The 25743-nt window shown below is 34.9% G+C and overlaps 6 protein-coding genes across 13 annotated transcripts in view; 1 reads left to right on the top strand and 5 right to left on the bottom strand.

Moving 5' to 3' along the window:
- LOC101887396 (protein Mabiki-like) overlaps positions 1–4571 on the bottom strand; it is an 87009-nt gene extending 82438 nt beyond the window's left edge. For both annotated transcript variants that reach the window (XM_020036083.2, XM_005181558.4), the window contains exon 1: positions 4230–4571. The gene's annotated coding sequence lies outside the window, so the exon portion shown is untranslated. The remainder of the gene's footprint in view (positions 1–4229) is intronic.
- The window catches only part of LOC105261703 (uncharacterized), a 73802-nt gene extending 67509 nt beyond the window's left edge, over positions 1–6293 (top strand). Inside the window, exons 1-2 of one of the 2 annotated variants that reach the window (XM_011293388.3) lie at positions 4595–4791; positions 5132–6293. In XM_011293388.3, the coding sequence (XP_011291690.2) occupies positions 5333–5854 (522 nt within the window). In that variant the 5' untranslated portion in view covers positions 4595–4791; positions 5132–5332 and the 3' untranslated portion in view covers positions 5855–6293. Of the gene's footprint in view, positions 1–4594; positions 4792–5131 lie in introns of those variants that run through there. The other variant, XM_059125166.1, reaches the window with a different exon arrangement.
- Positions 446–967, bottom strand: LOC101887733 (uncharacterized). The gene has a single exon (XM_005181560.2). It carries the CDS (start codon positions 965–967, stop codon positions 446–448), a length of 522 nt encoding a protein of 173 aa, XP_005181617.2.
- Positions 6294–8992: 2699 nt separating the features above from the next.
- LOC101900317 (recombination repair protein 1) lies at positions 8993–14409 on the bottom strand. Of its 2 annotated transcripts, XM_005181547.4 has the most exons (5): positions 13488–14407; positions 13116–13427; positions 12883–13056; positions 10507–10728; positions 8993–10446 (listed from the first exon to the last, which is right to left on the bottom strand). In XM_005181547.4, exons 1-5 carry the CDS (start codon positions 14239–14241, stop codon positions 9557–9559), a joined length of 2352 nt encoding a protein of 783 aa, XP_005181604.2. In that variant the 5' UTR covers positions 14242–14407; the 3' UTR covers positions 8993–9556. The 2 variants fall into 2 exon arrangements, with proteins under 2 accessions (XP_005181604.2, XP_058981147.1); XM_059125164.1 differs by having other exon boundaries at positions 8993–10728; positions 13488–14409.
- A 2526-nt stretch (positions 14410–16935) lies between these two features.
- On the bottom strand, positions 16936–19178 carry LOC101887896 (uncharacterized). The gene is made up of 4 exons (XM_020036079.2): positions 18839–19178; positions 18242–18717; positions 18091–18183; positions 16936–18031 (listed from the first exon to the last, which is right to left on the bottom strand). Exons 1-4 carry the CDS (start codon positions 18966–18968, stop codon positions 17021–17023), a joined length of 1710 nt encoding a protein of 569 aa, XP_019891638.2. The 5' UTR covers positions 18969–19178; the 3' UTR covers positions 16936–17020.
- A 1988-nt stretch (positions 19179–21166) lies between these two features.
- Positions 21167–25743, bottom strand: part of LOC101900487 (uncharacterized) — a 29913-nt gene continuing 25336 nt past the window's right edge. For all 5 annotated transcript variants that reach the window (XM_020036080.2, XM_020036082.2, XM_005181550.4 and 2 more), the window contains one exon: positions 21167–25726. In XM_020036080.2, the coding sequence (XP_019891639.2) occupies positions 24201–25726 (1526 nt within the window). In that variant the 3' untranslated portion in view covers positions 21167–24200. The remainder of the gene's footprint in view (positions 25727–25743) is intronic.

Genomic DNA, 25743 nt, shown 5'->3' with positions numbered 1-25743 from the left:
CTTCAGAGGATCTCTGAAAACTTCTTCAAAAATCGCAGAACTCTAGGAAAATTAAAAAAAAATCAGTTCATGTAACGGTTTAAGATACCATAAATATTCTTTCATAGCCACGCTGTAGAATATTTAAAAATGCTTTAGATTACTTAACTATTTTATAAAAAAAAAACTTCATTTACATTTCTAGTTTTGTACGTCATTAAATTGCATTTTTAATAAATATTTATAAATTTTTCCAAAAAAAAAATAAATTTTATAATCAATCTCTTAAAAATATATACAATTTTGTTTTTATAAAAATAATAGTAATAAAGTGTAAAAAATTTTAAAAACTATTCACAATTAAAAATTTTCACTGGTTAAGAAGTAAATATTTCTGAGACGTAGAAATAAAACATTCCAAACTATCACAACAAAATGGGGGAGGGGGGTTATGATTCTTCCAAGTTTATGTCAATCTCTTGAGCATTTGTCCCATGCATAGGGCCGCATGTTGTTTCTGAAACATTAGGGCAAATGTTTGGGGATTAAATTGCATTGGCTGTGCTCCAAATATGAATCTGGGTGGTGGTGGTGGTGCAAGGGATGGAGATGTTACGCCCATGGGAACCGATGTTGGTTGTGGGATGGGTGATGTGATTGCAAATCTCTTGCCATTTTGAATTTCTTCATCATTATCTACTACATCTTGATGTTTCCTTTTGCGTGGTGTATTATCACCCAGAGCATAGGGCCTAAAAATGTCAGCAGAGCAGGATTTTTTAATGGTGGTGCTGGCAATAGACTCATCCTTGTTGCTTTGGAATTTAAGCTCTGTCTCCTGACATCCTTCTGGGTAGCTGTTTACTATCGCTGGTGGTGATGGAGTCCTGGTACCAAATTTCTTGTGGGCATAACGATTGCCCTGAAACTTTTTGTGGCTATATCTGGTTGCACTTTCCGCTTGTTCCAATCTTTGTGCCGGGGCCATTTTAATTTTTATATTTTATATACAATTAACTATTTTTACTTTTCACTTGTTTCACACCAGCTAAGGCCGTTGGTGATCTTTACTCATTGATGTCTTACGTGAATCTGTTACCTTTTTCCAGATTATCTTAGGTTTATATAAGACACCTACATTGTTGTCGCTCAGTCAGGCGCTCGTTCAATCATATTTGATGACCTGTGTGTAATTTCCCCTTTCTTCCATTCAGGTACAAGGTGTCTAAGAGCGGTCATACATGACCATCAATAAATTATCATTAACTATAACATTTATGACATCTACGCGCAACCCATGCAGGTTGGTTATCACTGGCCAGGTCGATTGATACTGGCCAAAGGAAATATCTAGTCAATTGGTTTTGTTCCCAACAACGAGTGTCATAAAAAGGGATTTAATTTCAATGCACCGGCAAATGTGTCAAATGCATTGTCAAGTATCTAAAAAGACATCGACTTCGATTCAATTTAGATACCTGCGGGAGATCATTTCTTGAGTGTTTCCAGAACATTTGTCTCTTCACAACTAAATACTACACTTTAAATGAGAGCTCATGACTTTTTCCCCGTTTATTTCTTTCAACAATTTTACCTGGCACCGGGATTGTTTTGCCTGTCGCCCGAATGGTTATTGAGTTCCAGGAGCATTGTGCACAAAAGGTGTTGGCCCAAAAAGCGAACCTTTTACCCAACAATGAAAACCAATTAATTTTTCATTTGTCTGGGTTCATTTAGTTTGGTTTTGTTGATAATCCTCTTTTGGAAAATGCAGCAGTTGTTGTTGTTTCGTTTTAATTAAACTGGAAAATTGTATACATTGACAAGCGCTCTGGGGGAGGAAAAATGAAATGGGAATTATCTTTAATTCAAACAATGATAAGGGAACACACAAAACCGCTTTAACCGGTTATATGAAAATCCAATAAATTTTATTCGAATGGCTTAATGTAATCCTTTCAAATCTATGATAGCTTGTCTGTTGGGATAGTCCTCATAACTTCAGCTCACAATTTATCAAATCCATTAGAATTGATTCAGTTTATTATTTAATAAAGGGTAGAAGTTGATTCATCATTGATTTACAGAATTTCTTAATTTTTTTCTTAATACTTTTTTCCTGCAAGTGTTACAGCAATGTTTACAAAAAGTACTTCTATAAAAATAAATTTGAGCAGATTCCCACAGGGGACGAAGGATCGGTATAAATGGTTCTAAATTTTTAAAGTTGTTCAAAAACATTTATTTTGATTTAAAATAAAGTTTCTGTCAGTCAACTGATTTATTATAACCTCAACCTATGGCTAGGTTATATATCATTTGATACGGCCAAAACTTGCCTCATCGAAATAACGATTTTAAACCCTAGTTCTCTTTGGACCAATCCGTCTCAGGACATTTGGAGTCGATCTAGCGATGTCCGTCTGTCTATCTGGCTGGCTGGTGCCCATGATAATTCTCGAAGAAAGTATCCAATTTGATCCAAACTTGGTATATCGTAATATTATTATCAAACTTAGGTCGAGTTCGGCAATGGGCAATATCGGAAAAGGTCGGAATTTTCAAAGAAAATATTTTACTGCACAGAAAGAGAAAGGATAATCCTATTTTGTTCCAACTTTGCGAATTCTAATATTTGCATCAGTGCTAGATCAGGTGCGAAAATGGACAAGATCGGTCCACTCCATCAAGTATCTCCCTCACAAAGGGTCAAAATTTTGAATAATTATAATTATTATAAATTTTGATGTAAGTGTCCCATTCTCTCCAAGTTACACGGATCACAATATTTTTAATAACCCAAGGTCTGGTGTGAAGATTGAGTATATCGGTCCATTTCTTCTGGTACATCCCCCACAAAGGGTCAACGTTTTAAATACCAATGAAGCTCTTAAAAGGCAAAATTACCATCCGATATCATTCAGACTTGGCAAGGCTTAATATTTATATCAACTCAAGATCAGGTAGAGATCGGACCATTTCTTCTGGTACCTCCCCCACAAAGGGTCAAAGTTTTGAATAACTTAAACAATTCATATTTCACACATGCCATTATTTTTACTATCACAAAACATGCTGTGAAAATGGGAGATCGGACCATTTCTTCTAGTACTTCCCCCACAAAGGGTTCAAAATTTAGAAAGGGTAGAGATCGAAACATTCCTTCTGGTACCTCCCCACAAAGGGTTAAACTTTTGAATAACCAAAACAATTATAAAATCCGAAATAAGCCTCCGGTTCTCCTCATTTCATATTGGCTACTGATTGATAACAGTGAAAAATATTTCCAAGTAAATTAGATTTCTCATAATGTTCTTTATGTTCTACAATCCAAGGGAAGGTTTTAGGGCTATGCACCCTGATGATTCAAGGACCTTAGGACAAATGACGATTAATTTTGGGACTATCTCCCATGAATCAGAGAGAGACTATTCCATTTCTTCGGTAGGCAAGGCTAAATGCTTAAAATGATTAATACATCTCCTATTTCCTAAGCCTAGTTTGAAGCCGTAGTTTGAAAATGTTAGAATAATTTGCTTCTGTGCTACGATTGCAGAAAAATACAATTCTTCTAGAAAACATCCATAATTTTCATTTAAATTCCTGTAAGTTCCTCACATATTCCACAGTTACTTTCATATTTTAAGAGGAGATTTTGTCGCGAAGATGGTTTTGGAATCTGGCCAAAGGTGTTGGGAAAAGTGGCTTCCTCAAGAAAATAGTTTATTTCGTTGGAACAAGGACAACAAGAGCCTCACAATATTTTGGGACCATATTGTCTTGGGTGGTCTGAAACACAATTAAAATAATGCATTACTACTTTCAAAACATAGGAGACCCAAACCTCTGGAACTGTGGACTTCCGCAAATAAAATCGACCATTGTTGTATAGAGGGTCCTAAAGTCAGATTTACCAACTTTTTTTTAAATGATACGGGAGGTGCCTCAAACTTGACTCGAGATCCAAACCTCTATTTATTGTACCATGCCTTCACTAAAGTGAGCGTGTACTTGATTTGACATACCTTGATTTAACAGAATATACATACCTTTACGCCAAAAAAGGATTTGAGCCCCCGTTTTGATTTCTTATGAACTCTAAATTTGTCTCCATTATGGAACTAGAAAAGAATGTAGATACGACTATGCATATATATTTCCTTCAGAGCTGATTATAACAATTAAACTTTTGACATCGCTTCCAGGATAGGACAAAGAAATAGGACAGAAATAAACAATATATGGCTTACCTTATGAAATTCCTTGCAATTTTCATCTACAATAATGTCTTCTTATAGTTTTACACTTTATGTTTTTCTTAATTGTTATTTATATATTTATTATAAGTTTCAGAACAATAAAATTCACAAAAAGTCCACCTTTTATCACTTTTATTTCTTTCTTTTGATTGTTTGATTGATTTATTTGACAAACATTTGACATTTTTGGCAAAGAGGGAGTGTTTGTTTACTTTCAACTGATCAAATTGCTAGGCCCAGTTTTTACAACTGCCGTTAAATTGAACTATGCAAAAGTACTTGTCATTTAAAACGGAGTTCGCTAAACTGTCCCTTAATGGCTAGTGAGCGCAAGAGAATTGTCAACATAAACAAAAAAGAGAGAATATGCAATGCAACGAATGAGAATTGGAAAGTAGTGTGAACAAAATAAGATAGGAAGGATAATAATTTTAATGCAAACAATTAAGAAAAATAAAACTTTTCTAGAAAATAATAATAATTGGCGAAAAATTAGAATAAACCTAAAAGTAAAGCAATATTTGCGCATTTGTGTAGCACATTTGAAAAGAGGGTGAGTATATGACTATGAAAGGAGATCAAGTGTCAAAAGGAATGTTGTGATGGCTTCTTTGGGTAATCCAACAAGAAAATCTAAGATTTCAGAAACTATAAGAAACATTAATAATTGTTAGTAAAAATTCAAAAATGTTGATGATTTAGAAATTGTTCGGCTACATGGCTATTTGAGTGGTAAATCTTGTGTTCTAATTTTTATATTTCTTATTTTCAATATTCCAATTGTTATCTCCAATCATCTCCCTGGTATTTATTATTCAAAGAGCCTGTAGCCAAACAATTCCAAATTTACAATCATTTTCAAATAAGGCAATCTATTTTTACAATAATTTCAGGAATTTCGATTATCCTTGCTAATGGAAAATGCTATTATACCAAACGTCGATGCCATATACTCTGGAGTATACCTCCACAACAGATGTAATCTTTTGCAATGAATGAATAACAAATCATAAGGAGATACTTAAAGGTCCTGGGATACCCCACTAATAAAAGATAACTCCAAAGTCCAAGCATTGTAAATTTAATTGTACAAAATGGCACCTGCCCTGAGCATACATTTAGCACAACAACATGATAGCAACAGCCAGCATACACGAATCCAGAGAAATCGTTATACGCACAAGAAATATGGAGCACGGTGTCCCGAAATATACTTTCCCAATGAAACTACCAAAGAACAAGAAACACCACAGCTTAGCAGTCCAGTGCAAAAAACAACCATCAATGTCAAACGATCCGGTGAGATATTTAGACCCTATGCCCTTGAAGACAAGACAACACCACGTAAACGTAAACATCAGGAATTAAACGATGATGAAGATGGTAAAACTAAAATGGAAGAATGTAAAAGATTTGCTCCAGCTATTACTACTCTAACCGATGATATTGGCTATTTCACACCATGTTATATGTTTCCATCACCACCAATAGCTCCTCCGGCAAGTTTTCATTGGTCTCAACTGGAAATGAATCATGCGATTTTAACCGAGATTTTGCAAAAACAACATGCCGCCATGTATATGGGTGAAATTTTAAAAAGAATGACTTTGGGTTGAATTTTTGTTTGAAGAAGTGGAATGGATATTTAGAAAATTGTGATAAATTGAAATTTTTAAAAAGAAAGAATTGAGGGTTGAATTAATTTGAAGACAGTATATTTAATTGTGATAAATGGAAAAGTTGGGTTCAGTTTATTGGGGTTGATATGAGAAAGATATGCTGTTAAGCCCTATCTTTATAAGAAATGTTTCAATTGAGGGTAAATAGTGTAATCGAATCAAATCGACACCTATAAACTGTTCCTTAAAATGTGTATTGTAATATTATCTTTATAATTTTGAACTACACTTTAAGTGATTTTAAATCTATGTAATAATTTTTGCCTTTTTAATCTTAAATTGTAAATTTTTGTTAAAATGGATTTTTATTTTATAATTGTGTGAATATTTATTTAATGGCAATTTTATTATTGACGAAATAAAGAAATAAAAGAAATACTAGAAGGTTCTTATTTGTAACTTTTTTTCAGAAATTTAGAATCGTGGATTTTTAAAGGAATATTGTGGATAATCATTCCTGAAATTCCTCAGAGCCATAATATCAAACTTTAATAAAATATTTCTACATATCTGTATTAGAATCGTAGATTTTTTTGAAAAAGTCCTCTAGTGTAATAATCTTCGAGTATTACCGAGTTTAAAGATGTTTCCTAAGAAATATTTAAATTTTAATCGTGAAATTTTCTAAATGGCTATTGATTCAAAAAGACAAAAATTAGTTTTTCAAGTAAAACGTTCTGAAAGTATCAAAAAAAAAAAACTGACTATTTCGTGGGGTGCGGGCCATCCCCTGGCTATGTCGGTAAATTAAGCCATGTCTGTCTGTTGAAAACATGATAAATCCAGTAAGGAAAAGTCAAAAGTCGACCACTATGCATATTTAGTAGAGCTCCCATAACAAAAGAATTAATTTGTAGTAGATCATACCACCTATCAACATTTGACTCTACAGCAGTTCTAGTTTGCTATGGAGTGCATAATATCACTTGGAGAAGGATTATAAAAATATATATCGGAGCTGAGTTGCACAAATGGAAATGGAAATATTAGCCATTATTTGCACAATAAACCTGAAATCGGATTAGGGAGATATATATGGGAGAAGTATCCAAATCTGAACCGATCTTGACAAAATTTGATACACTTATTTAAGAGCTGTATCTGATATCTGGTACCAAAGATCATTGTTGTGGAATTCATATTACTCTGGGGAGGGGCTTTAAACTCCAAATCGGATGAAACAAATATATAGGAGCTATAGCTATATCTGAACCGATTTCCTCCAAATTTGATATAATTGCTTCTAGACTGAATTCGGTCGGTTTTACAAAAATTCAGGACTTTTGCACTAATATTGGCCATTATTTGCACAATAAACCTGAAATCGGGTTAAGGATATATATGGGAGATATATCCAAATCTGAACCGATCTGGATAAAATTGGTAGAGGTATTTCCGAGCTCTGTAAGATATCTGGTACTAAATTTCATTATTCTAGAGTGCATATTGGCCATTTGGTGCACATTAACCCGAAATCGGTTGAGGATATATAAGGCAGCTATATTTAAATCTGATCCGATTATCACCAAATTCAAAAGGGGTTGTCCGTGTTTGCAAAATTTCATCTCACTCGGATAATAAATGAGACCTGAATTTTGTTAACAAGAATACATGGACGGACGGACGGAGAGACGGACTGGCATGCATAAATCGACTCAGAATGTGATTCTATGAAGATCCTCCAAAGTGGTTACCGCTCGCTTCCCTCTCCATGTTAAAAACAAGGTAAAAAGCTTCGGAAGGGCCGAACTTCGAATATCCTCCACCATTTGGAACGAATTTGGCAATTCTCAAAAACCATAAAATCCCTTAAAAATTCTGTTAAAATCTTAAAAATACCGAATGTAGCTGTTATATAGGATCAATACGACGACATGTATCTACATAGGTAACTTTTGTCATAAGCCACAATAATATCCAAATGCGAAACTAAAAATAATGAATAATGAAGCTAAAATCATTAAAATTCCGAATATAGGGAGGTACTATTATAAGGGAGGCTATACGAAGACGTGGACATGCACAGACAATTTTCTCTCATAGGCTGTGATATCCGTTACGAACTTCAAATAACAAATTTGAAAAAATTCCGGTGAATAATGCCACTGAAATCATCATCGTTATATGTGGGCTATACCAAAACGTGGACCTACATTGACCATTTTCAATACCAAAAGTCTTGCAGACGTAATAAACATTTGAGTAAAATTTTATCAATCTACTTCGTTTCGTTCGGAAGCTAGAGTGATTTTCACAGACGGACGGACATCGCTAAATCGAAATAGAATTTTATGCTGATCAAGAATATATATATATATATACTTTGTGGGTTCCAAAATGTATATTTCAAGGTGTAACAAAGGTAATGACAAACTTAATATACCCTCCACACTATGGTGGAGGGTTAAACAAATGCACAAAGACTAATACCCTTACTGATGTAGGGTGGTATAAATATCACCGTTCGTTACATGATTGGTTTTGAAATGGAATACATCAGTCCAAGATTAGGTATTGCTCCATATATCTATATCTCTTAATTTTCCGTATTGTGGAGTTTTTTTTTTTTTCCCAATTTCCAAATAAATCATCTGTCATTTGGCATTACGTATTTTCAATGGGCTTTTGAATTCTTGGGAGAAAAATAGTATTTTTAGATTAACTTTTCATATTGCGATTCCTCCGGATATTCGGTAGGTTTGAAAGTTTTGGTCTCAATTCTCTATCAAATCAGTTGTAATTTTACATTTTGGGCTTTTGATGGGTGATTACACTTTTCGCAAGAATATTAAATATAGGTCTGCCACCATTTGATTTTCGGTATTTTGAAGGTTTCGGTCCCAAATTTCAAAACAGCTGCTATCAAAACAGCTGCAATTTAATATTTCAGTCCTTGTGGGTATATTAACACCCCCACCTATATTTACTGCGACTTTCATATTTTAGGGATATTAGGCAGGCTTTAAGTCCAGACTGAACGCCGATTTTTCTAGTTGGATTTTAATATCCTTTGTATTTCCATTTTAACACTTCCCTATGGTTATCGTATACCAAAAATAAAATACATATTCCATATGACTTTATAATCAGACAAACATTTTATTATGTTATATCTTCTTTATTATAATATAAAATCAGTTGTACGGGAAACTAAGAAAGATTGGAAACAGTAAATCAATCAAAAATTCGTAATACAATACTTTGAAATTAGAATAGAACAAATGGTTGTATCAAGGACTCACAGGGATATGAGTCACATGTAACTGGAATTCCGAAAGATACGAACATCTTGCGAAACGAACCAAGATGTCTGATAAACAAAAAACTACGGCATTAAATACAATTAAAAAACAAAGAGTGAAACGCAATTGGAAAACAAAAACAAAAATACTGCGAAAGAATTAGTTAAAAAAAAGAAAGACAAGTTAATATACGACATAACTTTGCTTAAAATCTACCAATATTTTTTTTTTCTTTTTCATTTTTTGTGATATTCGTGATTAAAACATTTGTTACTCTACTCGAGGAGTTGATTTTAAAAATGACTCATGACTTTCCTTCGAATGTAAAAAATTCGGCATTATTTATAATTTTTCAGATAGGCTTTTTATCCCAAAAAAAATCTATATTCTCTTTTTATTACAATTTCAAGAATAATGTTATTGGGCAGTGATCACTACCCATGCACTGGCTACGTATACAATTGTCCACGACTTTTTTGACAAAACGTTCCGACACAAGGAAGTAATCCAAACGCCAACCGACGTTGCGCGAACGAGCATTACCCATATACGTCCAGAATGTGTAGGCTCCTTTGCGATCGGGATACAAATGGCGGAAAGTGTCGATGTAGCCCAACGCCAGCAATTCAGACATTTTATCTCTTTCCTCTTTTGTGAAACCAGCATTGCGGGTATTGGTTTTGGGATTGGCCAAATCGATTTCCTGATGCGATACATTCATATCACCACATATTACCAATGGCTTGCGGGCATTGAGTTTTTCCACAAATTCCTGGAAAAGTTTCTCCCATTTCATGCGGGCATCCAAATTCACCAGTTTCCTACCCGAATTGGGTACATAGACATTGATCAAAAAGAATTTTTCATATTCCGCCGTGATAATACGTCCAGCATCATCAAATTCCTTGTTGCCAATACCATACTCCACATTGATGGGCATAATTTTGGAGTAAATGGCCACACCAGCATAACCACCCGGCATACACAGCCAATAGGGATGATAGCCCGGTATACGTTGCACCTCTTCGGGCAATTGATCTGTGGTGCATTTGGTCTCTTGCAAACAAAATATATCTGGTTCTTCGTATTCCAGGAATTTAAGACCCTCCTTCTTTAGCCACGACCTTAGGCCGGCAACATTCCAGCTGGATATTTTCAAATTAAAACGTGGCTCATCGCCAGCCGTTTGTCCTTCCGGCAATGGTGGCAAATCAAAGTCGGCCTTATTATAAGTTGTGCTGGTCGAGTTAAGTGGAGGTGAATCCTTTTTCTTTTTTGCTTTTGTGGCTGTAAAACAGGAAAATAAGAGCTTTTTCAGTTGCGTGCCGCACGTCATATCTAACTTACGTTTCGACCCATCTGCTTCGTCTTCATCCTCATCGTCACCAACATCTTTGTGATTACTGGCCACCGTGGCCTTGTCTTCATCAACATTTTTGTCATTTGTCTCAGCTTTGTTTGCATCGGCAGCTGTCTTTTTTGTTTTGTTAGTAGACGGTGCGGCACGTTTACGTCCACCACCACCACCTCGGCTAGTTGTGGGTTTCTCTGTAGTAGTTGTGGTTGTTTCTGAAATGTTTAGAAGAGATATAAAATTGTTAGGGAGAGATATTCTGAACTGTACTCATCCTAGCGTCTAGCCCCAAAGTCGGCAAAATAAATTTGGTTAGAATTCCAGATGGTCTTGGAGTGTTAACATTTTCCGATGAATTTAATAGAACTAGCAACAAAGAAGAAGGTACGCGTAGGTAGGGGTTTAAATAGATTTAAGTTCGATTGCCTCTAATGGTCGAGTTTTTAATAGATTTTAGACCTTTAAATTATCCTAAAAGAATCTCGAATGAAATTCTACAAAAGGTCCTCTATTAACAGGAGATCTTCAGAAGGTTTTCTAGAAACAGGAGACCTTTCGAAGATCTATCAACAGGAGACCTTCAAAAAGCCTTTTATCTACAAGAGAACAAAAGTCCTCTACCTACAGGAGACCTTCCAAAGGTCTTCTATCAATAGGAAACTTTCAGAAGATCTTCTATATATAGGAGACCTTCAGAAGGTCTTTTATCTATAGAAAAATTCAGAAGGTCTTCTATCCATAGGAGACCTTCAGAAGGTCTTCTATTTATAGGAGACCTTCAGAAGGTCTTTTTATAGGAGACCTTCAGAAGGTCTTCTATCTATAGGAGACCTTCAGAAGGTCTTCTATCTATATGAGACCTCCAGAAGGTCTTCTATCTATATGAGACCTCCAGAAGGACTTCTATCTATAGGAGACCTTCAGAAGGTCTTCTATCTATAGGAGACCTTCAGAAGGTCTTCTATCTCTAGGAGACCTTCAGAAGGTCTTATATCTATAGGAGACCTTCAGAAGGTCTTCTATCTATAGGAGACCTTCAGAAGGTCTTCTATCTATAGGAGACCTTCAGAAGGTCTTCTATCTATAGAAGACCTTCAGAAGGTCTTCTATCTATAGGAGACCTTCAGAAGGTCTTCTATCTATAAGAGACCTTCTGAAGGTCTTCTATCTATAGGAGACCTTCTGAAGGTCTTCTATCTATAGGAGACCTTCTGAAGGTCTTCTATCTGTAGGAGACCTTCTGAAGGTCTTCTATCTATAGGAGACCTTATGAAGGTCTTCTATCTATAAGAGACCTTCTGAAGGTCTTCTATCTATAGGAGACCTTCTGAAGGTCTTCTATCAATAGGAGACCTTCAGATGATATTCCATTAATAGGAGACCTTCAGAAGGTCTTCTATTAATAGGAGACCTTCAGAAGGTCTTCTATTAATAGGAGACCTTCAGAAAGTCTTCTATCTATAGGAGGCCTTCAGAAGGTCTTCTACCTATAGACGACTTTCAGAGGTCTTCTGTCTATAGGAGACCTTCTGAAGGTCTTCTATCAATAGGACACCTTCTGAAGGTCTTCTATCAATAGGAGACCTTCAGATGATATTCTAGTAATAGGAGACCTTCAGAAGGTCTTCTATTAATAGGAGACCTTCAGAAGGTCTTCTAGTAATAGGAGACCTTCAGAAGGTCTTCTATTAATAGGAGACCTTCAGAAGGTCTTCTATTAATAGGAGACCTTCAGAAAGTCTTCTATCTATAGGAGGCCTTCAGAAGGTCTTCTACCTATAGACGACTTTCAGAGGTATTCTATCTATAGGAGACCTTCAGAAGGTCTTCTATCTATAGGAGATATTCAGAAAGTCTTCTATCTATAGGAGGCCTTCAGAAGGTCTTCTACCTATAGGGGAACTATAGCAGACCTTTTTAAGGTTTTCTGTCTGAAGAAGACTTTCAGGAAGTCAGATATCCTTAAAAGTTCTATTAAGGGATCTTCTATTTATATAACTCTATAATATTTTAGAGAATTTCCGGAGGACCTTCCACCTCAAGATTGAAAACCTCAGAAGATCTCCCTTCTGCTGGATACATACTGGATTTTTCCTATAAATACAAATGCTTATATAGTTAATCTACATCTATTCAGGTCAGAAATACCTAACATCCATCTTAGCTTCCTACCAATATACGTGGCAAAATCTGTATCAGTTTGTTTATAAACAAAAACCCACCACACATTCGCACACCGCACACTTGGCTTGATTTGCAAATATAGTATACACAATAAATGGCGATGGAGATGTATGTATTGCATTTCATCCATTAATACCTACATAATTGATAAATACATTTTTACAATTAATATGAATTTCCCTTACCTTCTGTCACCTCTGCTGTGGCTTCCTCTTTCACTTGTTTTGTCTCGACAACAGGCTCTTCCTCCTCTTCCACTGCCTTATCGGCTGCCTTTCTTTTGCCACCTCTGCCCTTTTTGGGTTTTTCGGCTTCAGTCTTTATTTCTTTTTCTACGCTAGGCTCTTTACGACCACGCTCTGTGAATTAAATAACACTAAAATTATTTGCTTGTGACACATCGAGAGAGATCAATTACTTTTAGGAATAGCAGCTTCCACCGGCGCTTCTCCATTTTCTTGAGGTGTTTCAGCGGCAGCTTCTTCAGTCTTGCTATTTTTTGTTGCTTTACCCGAACCTCTTGCCTTCTTGGGAGGAACTTTTTCCACTTCTTCCTTTTCCTTGGCGCCACTGTCTTTGGCACCCCGCTTGGTGGCTTTCTTGGCAGGCAGTACAATTTCTGATGCCTCAGAACTGTTTTCCACCACAACTGGCTCTTTTGCAGCGGACTTTTTAGATGCTGCTGCTCTTCCTTTCTTCTTGGGTGGCTCTGGCTCATCAGCTTGCTCCTCTAAAAGGGAAAAAATAATTATTTAGCTCACACATTTGAAAAATATTTCTTAAAATCTACCTTTCACTGGAACTGGCTCGGGTTCTGTCTTTTCTTCAACCTTCTTTTTGCGACCACCCGCTTTAGCCTTGCTAACTTTTGTAGCCGGTTCTTCAGCAACTGCAGCCACCACCTCTTCTACAGCTTCGTCTTTACTAGCCTTGGCAGTTTTCTTACCACCTCGACCCTTTGCTTTGGCCACAACTTTCTCCTCCTTTTCTGTATCCTTGATATCAGATACACCGTTTGAGGCTTGATCGCCATTTTCAACAACTGCTGGTGCTGACGCTTTGGCACCACGCTTACCTCCTCTACCACCTTTAGCTTTATTTGTCGTCACAGCTTCTTCCTTAGGTTCTGATTCTGTGTCCAACTCCACATCACCATTGCTGGCTTTTTCGACAACGTTATCGGTCTCTTTGCCCGTAACCTCAACATCGTCTTCAGCTGCCGCTTTCTTCCCACCTCTGCCCCTAGAAGCTGTAGCCTTTTTAGCCGGCTTTTCCTCCTTTTCAACTTTTACCTTTTCCGCTTTCTTGCCACGGCCTACTGTTTTGCCATTGCTGGCTTTGGTTGCAATTGCTGGTTCTACATCATCATTGTCCTCCTCATTGTTGTTGATGGTGGCAACGTCATTTGTATTGTTAGTAGCATCAATTTTGTCTTTTCTGTCTTCTTTAGTCAAGGCATCAAACAACTCTTCAGCGTTACTTAGCGTCTTAGTTGCCTCGGATGTTGTGTCCTTTTTTGCTTTTCCTTTTGTTGCTCTGGGCATTTTTTTTGAATCAAAAAATTTTTTGCAATGCAAAACACAATTTGACTTTAAATTTACAAAATAATTCCGGTTGTACAAAATTGTTTCCTCAATCGTAGGCCGCAGACCGATTTTGCAAGACGCTGAAAATGAAGCTAAAGAGGATGTGTGTTCGTTTGCGAGCTAGATGTGATGTATACAAAAAATATTTTTGCAGTTCTTTTTCGCGCCCATTCACTTGAAACTTAATCAACCCTATTCGTGAAGTTCATTGCCAAGCAAAAGGTGTTCAACGGCGGTAGAGAAGAAGAGAGAACTTTTATGGCGGCGACAAGTCAGTAAATCACTGAAAAATGATAAATATAACTTTACTTGTAACGGAAATGGAAAAATAAATCAATAAAAAGTGAAAAATTAAATGGAAAATTGCAAAAAATTATAATAAGTACTCTAATTCATACCTCAATTATTTAATTTCATTTGGTCAGCTGATCAAATACAATTATCGTGTTCGACTAAGTACTCGTGTTATCATTTTCAGTGCATGCCATATCTAATGCGAAATAAGAAGAAGAGCAAATAAAAAAGGAATTGATTTCTACTCTGGGTTCTCTTCAGTTGTCAACAGAATTCATTTATTCCATGAATTCAATGGAACGCGCTTAAATATATAATAAAATACGAATAGCTAACAAAATTGGCATAAAAGTGAGTTAAATAATATGGAATTGCCCCAAAACTCCTTAGTTTCGTGGAATAAATAACAAATCAAACAAAAAAAGTCATTTAAATTCATTTGAAAGTCTCTCTCTCCCTTGTGTTCAGTTATCAATTGAGTGAAGTGAGTGTCACAAAAAAGGCGGGAAATTGTTGTGAAGCTTCAGTTAGTTGCTGCTTTCGTTTGTTAAAATTGTGATTGTATTTAAAGAAATTAATTAATAATCGGCTTCAGGCCTGTCTTTCGAAAATATTACAAAAAAATAAGGCCCAATAAGAATATCTCCAATAAGAAAAATCGAGTAAAAATGGCATCTTATCAGTTTATTGTGTCTAATGGTAGTAAATTGTTTAAAAGCCTCTGTGTGTCAAAATGGTTAAAAAATAAATGCATCAACAAATTAAAATCATTAAGGTTTCAGCTCTACAGCTTAAAAAATTACAAGAATAGTTTAAGAAAAATCCTGGCACCTCAACGTAAATCGCCAATAATCCTAAAGAAATTGTGGTGTCTTGTGAGTGAAAGTGTGTGTGGCAGTCAAAATGTTCGGGAAATTATTTAAAAGCCTCTCTGTGTCATATAAAAGAAATTCGTCAAAAAATTAAGATTTTTTAAGTTTTAGCCCTTCATATTAAAAAATAATAAAAAAAAGTGTTTCTATTCAAAAGTGGCAATTTTAGAAATCTAATAAGAAAATCCTGTGTTCTCGACACAAATTGCCAAGAATCCCAAAGAAATTGTGGTTTCATATCAGTGAAGTGTGTCGGTATCAGAGTAAAATTTCGGGAAACATCAAAAATCGCGTACGTGTCCTTCAAAGGGTGTCTTAAAATTAATAAAGTTGTATATCTTCTCATCTCATGAGGCTTTTGAAAGGCTTTTGAAATTGAATTAAAAATCATAATTTCCACAAATTTCCACTGCATACAAACTTGTGATTGCAAATTCAAAGTTGGACAACATGAAATCTTCGTTTGGCTGGATAACAGGGCTCTCAAGGGTAAGTCCATAAAATATTTTTCTGGGTTTCCGACCTTTTTGACTGTTAATAAAAACAATTGTTTGAGCTCGAGGTCAAACAATGGTTTTTATTAACAAAAACAATAATTTTTATCTTATGGCTTCGGGCGATGAAGTTTATGACGAAAAAGGTATTTTCTTTCCAAAAATATTTGCAGAAATCCAAATAATCTTCCTCTTCGCACGTCAGAATGATGTCTACAACAGCTAAAAATGATGTAAGTTCGACCGGGCCGAACTTTGAATACTCTCCACCATTTGGAACGAATTTGGCAAAAATCTTGAAAAAGCCGAATGTAGCTATTATATTAGGGTATATACGACTACATGGACCTGCATAGGTTACTTTTGTCATAAGCCATTACAATATTCAAATGCGAAACTTAAAAAAAAGGTGAATATTGTAGCTAAAATCATAAAAATGTCGAATATCGGGAGGTACCGTTATATCGGGGCTATACGAAGACGTGGACCTGCACAGACAATTTTTTGTCTTAGGCTGTAGTATTCATTTCTAACTTCAAATACCAAATTATTATGAACATTTCGAGGAGTTACAAACGGAATGACAAAGCTAATATACCCTGCATAGAATAGTGGAGGGGGCTCAGGGGGAATTGGATTTTGTATTTTTGTAATCTAATTGGAGACAAGAAGTAGAACACAAATTATTCATTAATGATGTCTCATCATAGTAATATCCAATTAGTCAATCATATTGAAGATATATTTTTATTATCTTTGAACATAAATTATTTTCATAATGTAATCCGTTTCAAAGATGACGATTTGTTTGGATAAAAAGTCAAACGGTTTTTGTTTCATTGAAATAATCGGAATATATTGCCTAAAAATACCAACAAAATCCAAACACTCTTTATTAAGTAACCAAAAAAACTCCTCTTTAAAAATACCACCAATCTTTTCAGACCAATAAATCCTGTTCAATATAACAAACACAGTTTTTTTTTACTTCAACTTTTTATTTATCATAAATTCATGTGTTCTTAAAATTAACTATTAGAACTCAGTTTTTCATTAAAATACTAAAAAATATTTATATTACAGAAAATCCATAACATTTCCAATACCATCATCAATCAAATCATTGTTGGAATCCATCAAAAAAGTATCATCCCCGAAACCAACAATATCAAAATCCTGCGCCTCAATTTCATTTTGTGTTTCATTGGAGTTTTGTTCAAACGATTCTGCTTTTTGTTTACTTTTAGATTGATTCTTGGCTATGACTTTCTTTGAACTTTCTGGTTTGTATTCGTTGAAAATATTCATAAAATATTCAAAATCTGCAAATGCTTGTCTGCCTGTGTTGGATTCATTCACATCTGAGTCCGAGGTATTGGGTGGAGAAGACAAGAGCTTCATATCTTTTTCTGCAGATGACATTTCTTCATTGCTCAATTTGTTTGGATCAGCTGCTTTATCTTTTGATGTTTTTGGTGCAATATTTTCCTTGTTAGTTGCCATCCCTGATTCGGCTGGTTTTAGTACAATACACTCCAAAATATCCACTTTTGATTTGGAGCTGGGTTTGATATTGTCAGGTATAGCTGTTATCTTTCCATTTTTACCACCTTCTTCTCCTTCCTCCATGGGAGTTAACAAATCAATAACTGGAGTGTTTTCTTTTTTGTTTGTACCATCAGCTTTCTTAGGTGAATCGGCTTTGGTTATTGGTTTTTCAATGGTGGTATCTTGAGATTCATCGGAACTAGTTTCTGACACCGCCGAGTCACTATATTTATTAAATTCAAATTGTTCCTCCAACTGGACTTTGAAACGCACATGTTTAGTATGATTTGTGGTAATCGATTGATTTATTTCCATTGAATTATCCTGGCTATTGCGTAGAATAGACTTCACCGTAATATTTGTGGTATTTTCGATGACTGTTATTTCTGGTTTCACATCCGTTTTATTTATTTCCTGATTGAAATTACTTAGGATTTCATTGAAAGTTGGAAATTTGGGCATACCGCAATTGAAAGTTTTTATAACATCTGGCGTTACAAAATCAATAGAGCTTTGGTATGGCATTAGAAATTTAAAATTCTGAAAAGGGACGATTTGTTTTCAGAAAAGTAATAAGAGTAAACATTAGATGTAGGTACCTTGTTTTCAATGTCTTGAATTTGTTGATCCAAATCGGAATTTTTCTTTTTTAGAGCATCTAGTTTTGTACGATATTCCTGTACACTTTGGAGCTTTATGAGAATACATTGTTAATAGTTTTTGCATTAGATTTAATATGCAATATCTTACCTCTTTTCTCAGCTTATTAAGGTCACGCCAAGTCTCTGCCAACGATACAATTAGACACTGTCGTTTATCTTTGGCCTCTCTCACCTGCCTGCGGGCCTCATTGGCAGATTTATTACAGGCTGCTTTACAATTTTCCAAATTATTTTTACTGGTCTTCCAACCGGTTTCAACTTGTCGATATTTCTTTACAACATCACGTTCTTCCATTTTCTTGTGCCACTTTAACATGGACACTGTGCTGTCCTGTATTTTTTGCCATTCCTTGCGCCAGGTTTGTTCCATTTCCATATGTTTGCATTGTAAAATCTTGACATAGTCTATTTGTGATAGGGCATAACGGATATTGACACAACTTTCCATTAGCTGTTGATTGGTTTTTTCAATAACATCCCGGTCGGGTGAATTGTTCAGGGGCAACATAATAAGTTTCATATTGAAAAGTTCCATTTGAAGGCGTGTATGTTCACGTTCAGCTTCTAAGATTTAATTTAAAAATATATGGGAATTGTATTTATAATTTTAACTTTTCTATAAAATCCAGTCGAAAGCCGTTGAGTGCATGACGACTTTGGACATAACCTCACTCATTTTACCAACCTTCCGTTTCATTTTCCAAAGTTTTTTGCATATTCAACAAATTCTCTGTTTCCTTAAGTAATTCCTCAATTTCAGCATCCTCTTCGCATAAAGCTTGCACAATTCCCATAAATGTGCTTAAGTGACTCATTTTTTTCCTATGGCAAATTAGTTTTCCTTACTTTTATAAAAATTAGGCGTCTGAATGTAACGGCAAAAGGAAATGAATAAATTTAGTCGCTCTTCTTCTCTCGGCGCTCATAGTTATTCACTGTAGATTGATAACACAACATTGTGGCATGTATTTTTTGACAACTTGATATTTACAAGTTGTTTACACAGGGGAATTTGCAAAACGGAATCGAACGTTTTTAACGAAAAATGATATTTTCTTTAAGAAAATAGATAGCATTATCGTTTTTTACCGAAAAAGGAAAAAAATTCAATGAATTAAATGTTAAATTATTAGAAAATGTTTATCTTAAATATTTTTTTTTAGAAATATTGATTGACTGGGACTGCAGTAAAGGAAAGTCAGCTGATTTTTTCGTTGGTTTTTTTTTTTGTAGAAATACTTCTGAATTTAACTATCTGCACATCAATGAAAAGCTTTCTCTATAGAAAGTATCAGTTTGATGAGAAAAGTCTGCTGAAAAAAGACGTTTCCCTTAAACACAATGAAGTGAGTTTCATACCCATGGTAGAAGAATACAAGTAGTCGCATCGACACAGCTGCTGAGACGATGAACTGTCAAACCGATTTTGATATTGAAAATCGTAAATGAAAAGTTATTGAAATTTGTAAAAACTGTTGAAAAATACATATCATTACAACCTCCGATTTGCGTCGTATAAGAAAACATATAAAAATCGACTTATTTTTGACAAGGGTTGATGCATGGTACAATGAAGAAAAGGTAGGTCAACTTTGAAAAAATTGCAAGTATAGAGGTCTACCTGTTTGGCTTGTAATGTCAGAATTACTATCAAAACAATAAAAAAGCAAACAACTTGTTGCATTGATTTTGAATAAATAATTTAAAACCGCGAAAACTGAATGAATGGTCAAAATTTATTTTCAATATCATGTTCTATATATCTCTTATGGTTTATTTCTCGACAAAAACTGTAGATTTTGTCGATGCATTCGTTGCAATAAGCATTTTGAAAACACCCGAATTTGAATATTTTCTGAACAATTTTTTATTATTGAAAAGAAGACACACACATAAGCAAATGAAGTTGACATATTAAGCCAGAAAAATAAAAAAAAATTTAAATCATATGGTAGTTCTGCCCATGGTACAATGATATCAAGGTAGGGCTATGATACCATATGATTTCAATTTTTTTATTTTCTTGGCTTAATATGTCATCTTTATTTGTTTATGTATGTGTTTTCTTTTCAATAACAAAAAATTGTTCAGAAAACATTCAAATTCGGATGTTTTCAAAATGTTTATTTCATCGTTTGCATCGACAAAATCTAGAGTTTTTGTAGCGAAATAATCCTTTAGAGATATATAGAACCTGGTTTTGAAAAGAAGTGTTGACCTTTCATTCAGTTTTCGCGGTTTTCAATTATTTATTCAAAATAAATGCAACAAGTTGTTTGATTTTGTTATTGTTTTGATACTATTTCTGACATTACAAGCCAAACAGGTAGACCTCTATACTTGCAATTTTTTCAAAGTTGACCTACCTTCTCTTCATTGTACCATGGTTCTGCCCTACCTTGAATTCATTGTACCATGGATGCATCTACCTCTACCATGTTCATACCCTACACCACACATAAAAGCATTATGTCTTTGTGCATTTGGTTGTAACATGGAGAAGGACACTATATAGACCCATAGTTACTTTTAAGGATCTTCATAGAATCACTTTCTGAGTCAATTTAGTCCGTATGTCCGCCCGTGCGTCTGTCCATGTATTTTTGTGAACAAAATGCATGACGCATTTATTATCCGATTGAGATGTATTTTCCAAATAAAAATTGTTTGGCCCAAGGATGAACCCTACCGAAATTGGTGAGAATCGATTTCAAATATATATCTTCAACCGATTTCGGGTTAATTATGCACAAAATGGCTTATACCAGTCTAAATTTCCTGAATTTTGCCACATCCGATCGTAATGTTTTTTGTTACGGGAGCTCTACTAAATACGCGTTGTGGTGTAAGGTATCATATAGTCGACCCGCCCGTCTTTTGACCTTTCCTTACTTGTTTTTAAAAGGAAATTGGCTTTTATAAGAAAAAGATCCACCGAATCACCATAAGCAAGCAATTAAAGTTGTTTGTTGTGTTTACTTACCTCAATTCGATTAGTAATAACAACCATCAATTAAATTTATAATATTAACAAATTTTTTATTATAAAAAATTTATAACTAATTATAGACGATTTCATTCAGTACATATATGCATACATATTACATTCTATTTTCAATAATTTCTAATATTTTGTCATAGCTGAATCACTATCACTTAAAAACTATTATTATCAGGTATATGAATTTCACACGTTTTGATCTTGAGATAATACCCCATAAGCATTCTACTCTACGTAATTAAGTGGTAATCGATGTGAAGTGACAATGCTTTGGGTTGTGATGAATAAATGCCATATTTTTTGAAACTCATAAAAAATGAAGAAAAAAAACAGAATAAGAAATACACTTGAATATAGATATGAATTATAAGGGCCTTACAAGATAGGTGGCAATATTTAATTCGATTTACGTTTGATATGATCTATTTTATTGTGTTTCTAGATATGTTTTCAGTTTTTTCTTATGCAACTTGAAAAGTGAATAATTTTGGTTAGTTTTATGGGCTAGGTAAGTTTTAATTAAGGCCTTAAATTTATCAACTAAATTATTAAAATGAATTTATTTATGCAAACAATTTCATTCTTAAGGCACTTAATTTATTGTTTTTAAGATTTTCTAGCCTAAAGTGTAACATTTTAATAACTCCACTCCAAAAATATGAAAAATATTGAAGTTGACTTTTTATTCAAAATTTTCATTTACTTTTTCTTTGCGCAGTCCAATTCTCATGAATAGTATTTTTAATATGAAAAAGTTGATATTTGATTTCAAAATTCCACAAAAGCTATTTTTCACTATATTTGAGCCAAAACACAATCAGGGCATTGATTATCTAGGTATGTGAAGCTTTGGAAAAACAAATTATTTGCTTTAGACTACTGTTCCAGAACCTGCCAGAAACTACTAGTTTTTTCAAATTTCTTCGATATCATAAAGAGAAAATCGGTTATCGTAGTAAAAACACATTTAGATTCTTGCAGTTGTGGAACTGACATAGCCTTAAATAAATTCAAATCAAAACTAGATTCATGACATCTCGTAAAAATCTTAACGCGTTCATTATGTTTTGGCTTTTTTGTTCAGTTTTAAAGTCATTCCCCAAAAACATCTCAAATAACCGACAATTTAAAGCCATTCCTCATCCTTTTCTTATCACAGTATAATTCTATTACTTTTTTTAGCACCATGCAGTACACAGATCTCCATTTTTCTGATTTTTTTTCTCAGTCCCATCAGGAGCAATTCTTCTAAGTCGGGCAATTCTGTAATAATTTGATATTTTTCACTCAATACCAATTTGGATGCTGTGCAATTTTTGCCAAGATTCACAGGTGAAGTCTCTTTGTTAAAAAATATAAGTTGATAATCCGCACACACCATAAAACTTTTTAAAATTACATCGCGTTAAATGAAAAAAGATTCTCTATACGGTGGATTTATGAATATAAACTTTGACACCAAGATGTTGTCAAATGACTTTACCACCTTCTTAATTCTACCATGCAATTTCCTTCAAGCTGTCAACATTTTTGTTTAGGTTTTTATTCGGTTATTTTAAACTGCAATAAATTTTGACACTTTAGGCTAAATCAGATGTTTGCTGACCTTTATAGTGTAGTTTTCAAGATCCTGTATTTTCGAAGTCCCTCTTTGACTATTTTAATTTTTTTTCGATTCTTATTTATTTGCAATTTTTTTATTTTAATTTACGTATTTACAATGTCAGCACATTGACTTTATTTGCATAAATTAATTTGCATAAATTAATTAATGTTGTTGCAAAATGGTCTGGCTTTATCCCTTTATTGTTGTTTTTATAAAAACAACGTTTGTTTATTAGTGGAGAACGATGGTAATGTTTACCAGGGGGTAAGGCAGGGAATACCTAGGTTTCGGAAAGAGCCACCAATCCTCATCAGTTCCCTTGTTTTTGTCTGGGATATTCTCCCCAGAAGTTATTTTAAAAATAACTTCTATGACAAAAAACATTTTTTTACCCAAGTGACGAGATCGTAAGCTCAATAGAAGAGGAACCAAAGAATTAAATAAAACTAAAATTCTCTTGGAAAGTCTTCTAAATCTTACAACCGCACTTATAAACATTTACATCTTTCTCCACTTGTTATGCTTTCGTTCAGCCTGAACGTAGTAGCATAACCATGTAAGTTGGTTTTGTCTCCACTAATAAACAAACGTTGTTTTTATAAAAACAACAATAAAGGGATAAAGCCAGACCATTTTGCAACAACAAAATACTACGGTATCCCGAACAAACAAGCCACACTGTTCTATAAATTAATTAACGTTTTTTTTTTTTTGACTCATTACAGAAATGTTCACTTCACTTTTTTCGGTTTTTTTTTTCAAACTATCAAAATTTCCGTGTTTGTTTTCTCTTTCCGTTTACATTTTTTGTGATTATTTCAAGTTGCAGTGAATGTTGACACTTTGAGGGAAATCAGCTGTTATGTTTGTATGACCTCATTAACGGACTTTTGAATGTCACTGTTCTCTCAGATTCTCTCTCTTTGCCACTTTTTTCTATGCTAACGGATTTTTGTTGCTCATCATCGAATAGTCTAGTTGGAATATTTATTTTCTTTACACCCTAGTTTTGTTATTTTCCTTCTTAACTTCGCTTATTAGCGAATTTCACAGATTTACAATTTTTTTAGCTGAATTATCCACTTCGAAAATTGATTTTTATTTTATCTTATTCCTTTTAAGCTGCCAAGCTGCTTGTCTATGTTTTTGTACGATAATTTCCACAGAAAAATAAACATTGGCACTCTGAGGGAAATCAACTGTTATGTTTGCATGACCTCACATCTCGCTCTCTCTCTCTATTTCACACTTTCACTTTTTATCATCTAACGTATTTTTCCCACATTACAGAATTGCCCAATTGGGGGGATATCTCTTTTTTACAGTCTCTTTTAGTTTTCCCTCAGAATTGCTCTCTGGGAATATCTCTTTTTCACTCACAGTCTCTTTCTGTTGCACTCTTTCATGTTTTTTCTTTCTTTGCACTCTCTCACACCTACTCTATAAAAACGAACAACTCAAAATCAATATTAGCACCAATATCGGAAATATGGCATAGATTTCAGTACGCGGATGACATGTCGAGATCAAATAGGTAATGTCATCCTCTTCATGTTCGATACCGTCACGTGTTGGCACCTCAACAACAACTATCTCATCTGATAGGAATCCAATTGAAAACGTGCAATTCGTGGCATTGACACAACCCTGAGAATTACTAATGTTGGAATATTGAAATGTTGGCTTATAAATATCGAATATTGCATGAATATCGTTACGAACTAAATCGTTATCGCTGTAGAATATGTAATAGTAATAGCCGTCGGCATCGATCTCATGGATCGACAACATGCGATGTGAACCATTCTCCAGGAAATGGGGATTTGTGCACTCGGCAATGGGTGGGAAATTTCCAAAGGACAGCTTATTGGTTTTGAAACATTCCAAGAGGCCAGTTTCAAAACTCGATATCGAATTGGATTCATCGGTTTCGGTAAAGTTCATGGCATTACCGCCATGCGTGTATTTACGATCATAAACGTGATCACGTTTTCTGCGACTTTTAAAAAGTTTATCATAGATTTGTCGTTTGCGTCTTTCTCGCTCCGTATCTTCATCATGCCTGTGAGAATGTCCTGCCTCTGCATGCCCATGAGTCCTGTGGGAACGTCTTGATCTAATATTGGTTTCTTCGGGCTCCATGGTTTTGTGCTCCTCCTCTTTGGATACCAAACTATTGCCATTGTGTTCGGTAGTTTTATAGGTACCCTTTTTCAGTTTCTTCCCCCGGGGTTTGTGAGTGTGGGGAGCCTTGGTAGTGGTGGTTGTTGTACTACTGGTAGTGGTGGTGGTTGTACTTGTCGACTCATCCTCATCCAAATCATATTCATAATCCTCGGATAAATCCTCGCCACCATCATTTTCCATTTCCATGAGATTTTCCGGTACTGGGCCCTGGGGAGCAATTGCTGCCTCCGTTGTCTCACTCATGTTATTTGTGAGCGGTTCATGAATCTCTGTGATATCTTCAAAGAACACCTTGACCTGCTCATGATTTTGGGGATAATTTGGTCCCAGTTTATTTTTGTTATGATCCAACAGGCCACAGGTATCCAACTCTCGGGCCCCCTTTACCACCAACATCCGGGCACCCTCATAACGGGAACAAAATTTCAACAATACCCGGGCTCCTTTCAGCAAATAAAATCCCCAATATTCAAAGGTATCATCCGGCAATGTCATGGACTTCTTAAGCCTAATATGCTTGTGATTTGAGGATATTTCGGGTTTACTGCTCAACTGGAAGGCATTGAAGTTGCTGCTCATTTTCAACGAATGCTGTTGGCAAAATATCGAGGAGATGCCATCACGAATTTCAATGATATCCGATTCAGCCACCGGATAGACAACATCAGCAAAGACTGTTCTTCGCAGATACAGCGGGATGACAATCAGGGTGGCCGGCAGTATTACAATGAGGGTGCAGAAAATCAGGACCCTTTTGACGCCATTCATTTCGCGGTCCTCTGGAAAAGAGAGAAAA

This window comes from Musca domestica, unplaced genomic scaffold, assembly GCF_030504385.1.
Source record: "Musca domestica strain aabys unplaced genomic scaffold, Musca_domestica.polishedcontigs.V.1.1 32, whole genome shotgun sequence".
Taxonomy (NCBI): domain Eukaryota; kingdom Metazoa; phylum Arthropoda; class Insecta; order Diptera; family Muscidae; genus Musca; species Musca domestica.
This window is presented reverse-complemented; position numbering and strand designations above follow the sequence as displayed.

Bases quoted from the DNA above. Each gene is read 5' to 3' on its own strand.
- LOC101887733 (XM_005181560.2), bottom strand. From the start codon at position 967: ATGGCCCCGGCACAAAGATTGGAACAAGCGGAAAGTGCAACCAGATAT.
- LOC101900317 (XM_059125164.1), bottom strand. From the start codon at position 14,241: ATGCCCAGAGCAACAAAAGGAAAAGCAAAAAAGGACACAACATCCGAG. The intron at 13,428-13,487 runs GTAGATTTTAAG...TTTCCCTTTTAG, and splicing joins CGAGCCAGTTCCAGTGAAAG to AGGAGCAAGCTGATGAGCCA. The intron at 10,729-12,882 runs GTAAGGGAAATT...TAAACATTTCAG, and splicing joins CACAGCAGAGGTGACAGAAG to AAACAACCACAACTACTACA.
- LOC101887896 (XM_020036079.2), bottom strand. From the start codon at position 18,968: ATGAGTCACTTAAGCACATTTATGGGAATTGTGCAAGCTTTATGCGAA. The intron at 18,718-18,838 runs GTTGGTAAAATG...ATTAAATCTTAG, and splicing joins TTTGGAAAATGAAACGGAAG to AAGCTGAACGTGAACATACA. The intron at 18,032-18,090 runs GTACCTACATCT...GTCCCTTTTCAG, and splicing joins TTCAAGACATTGAAAACAAG to AATTTTAAATTTCTAATGCC.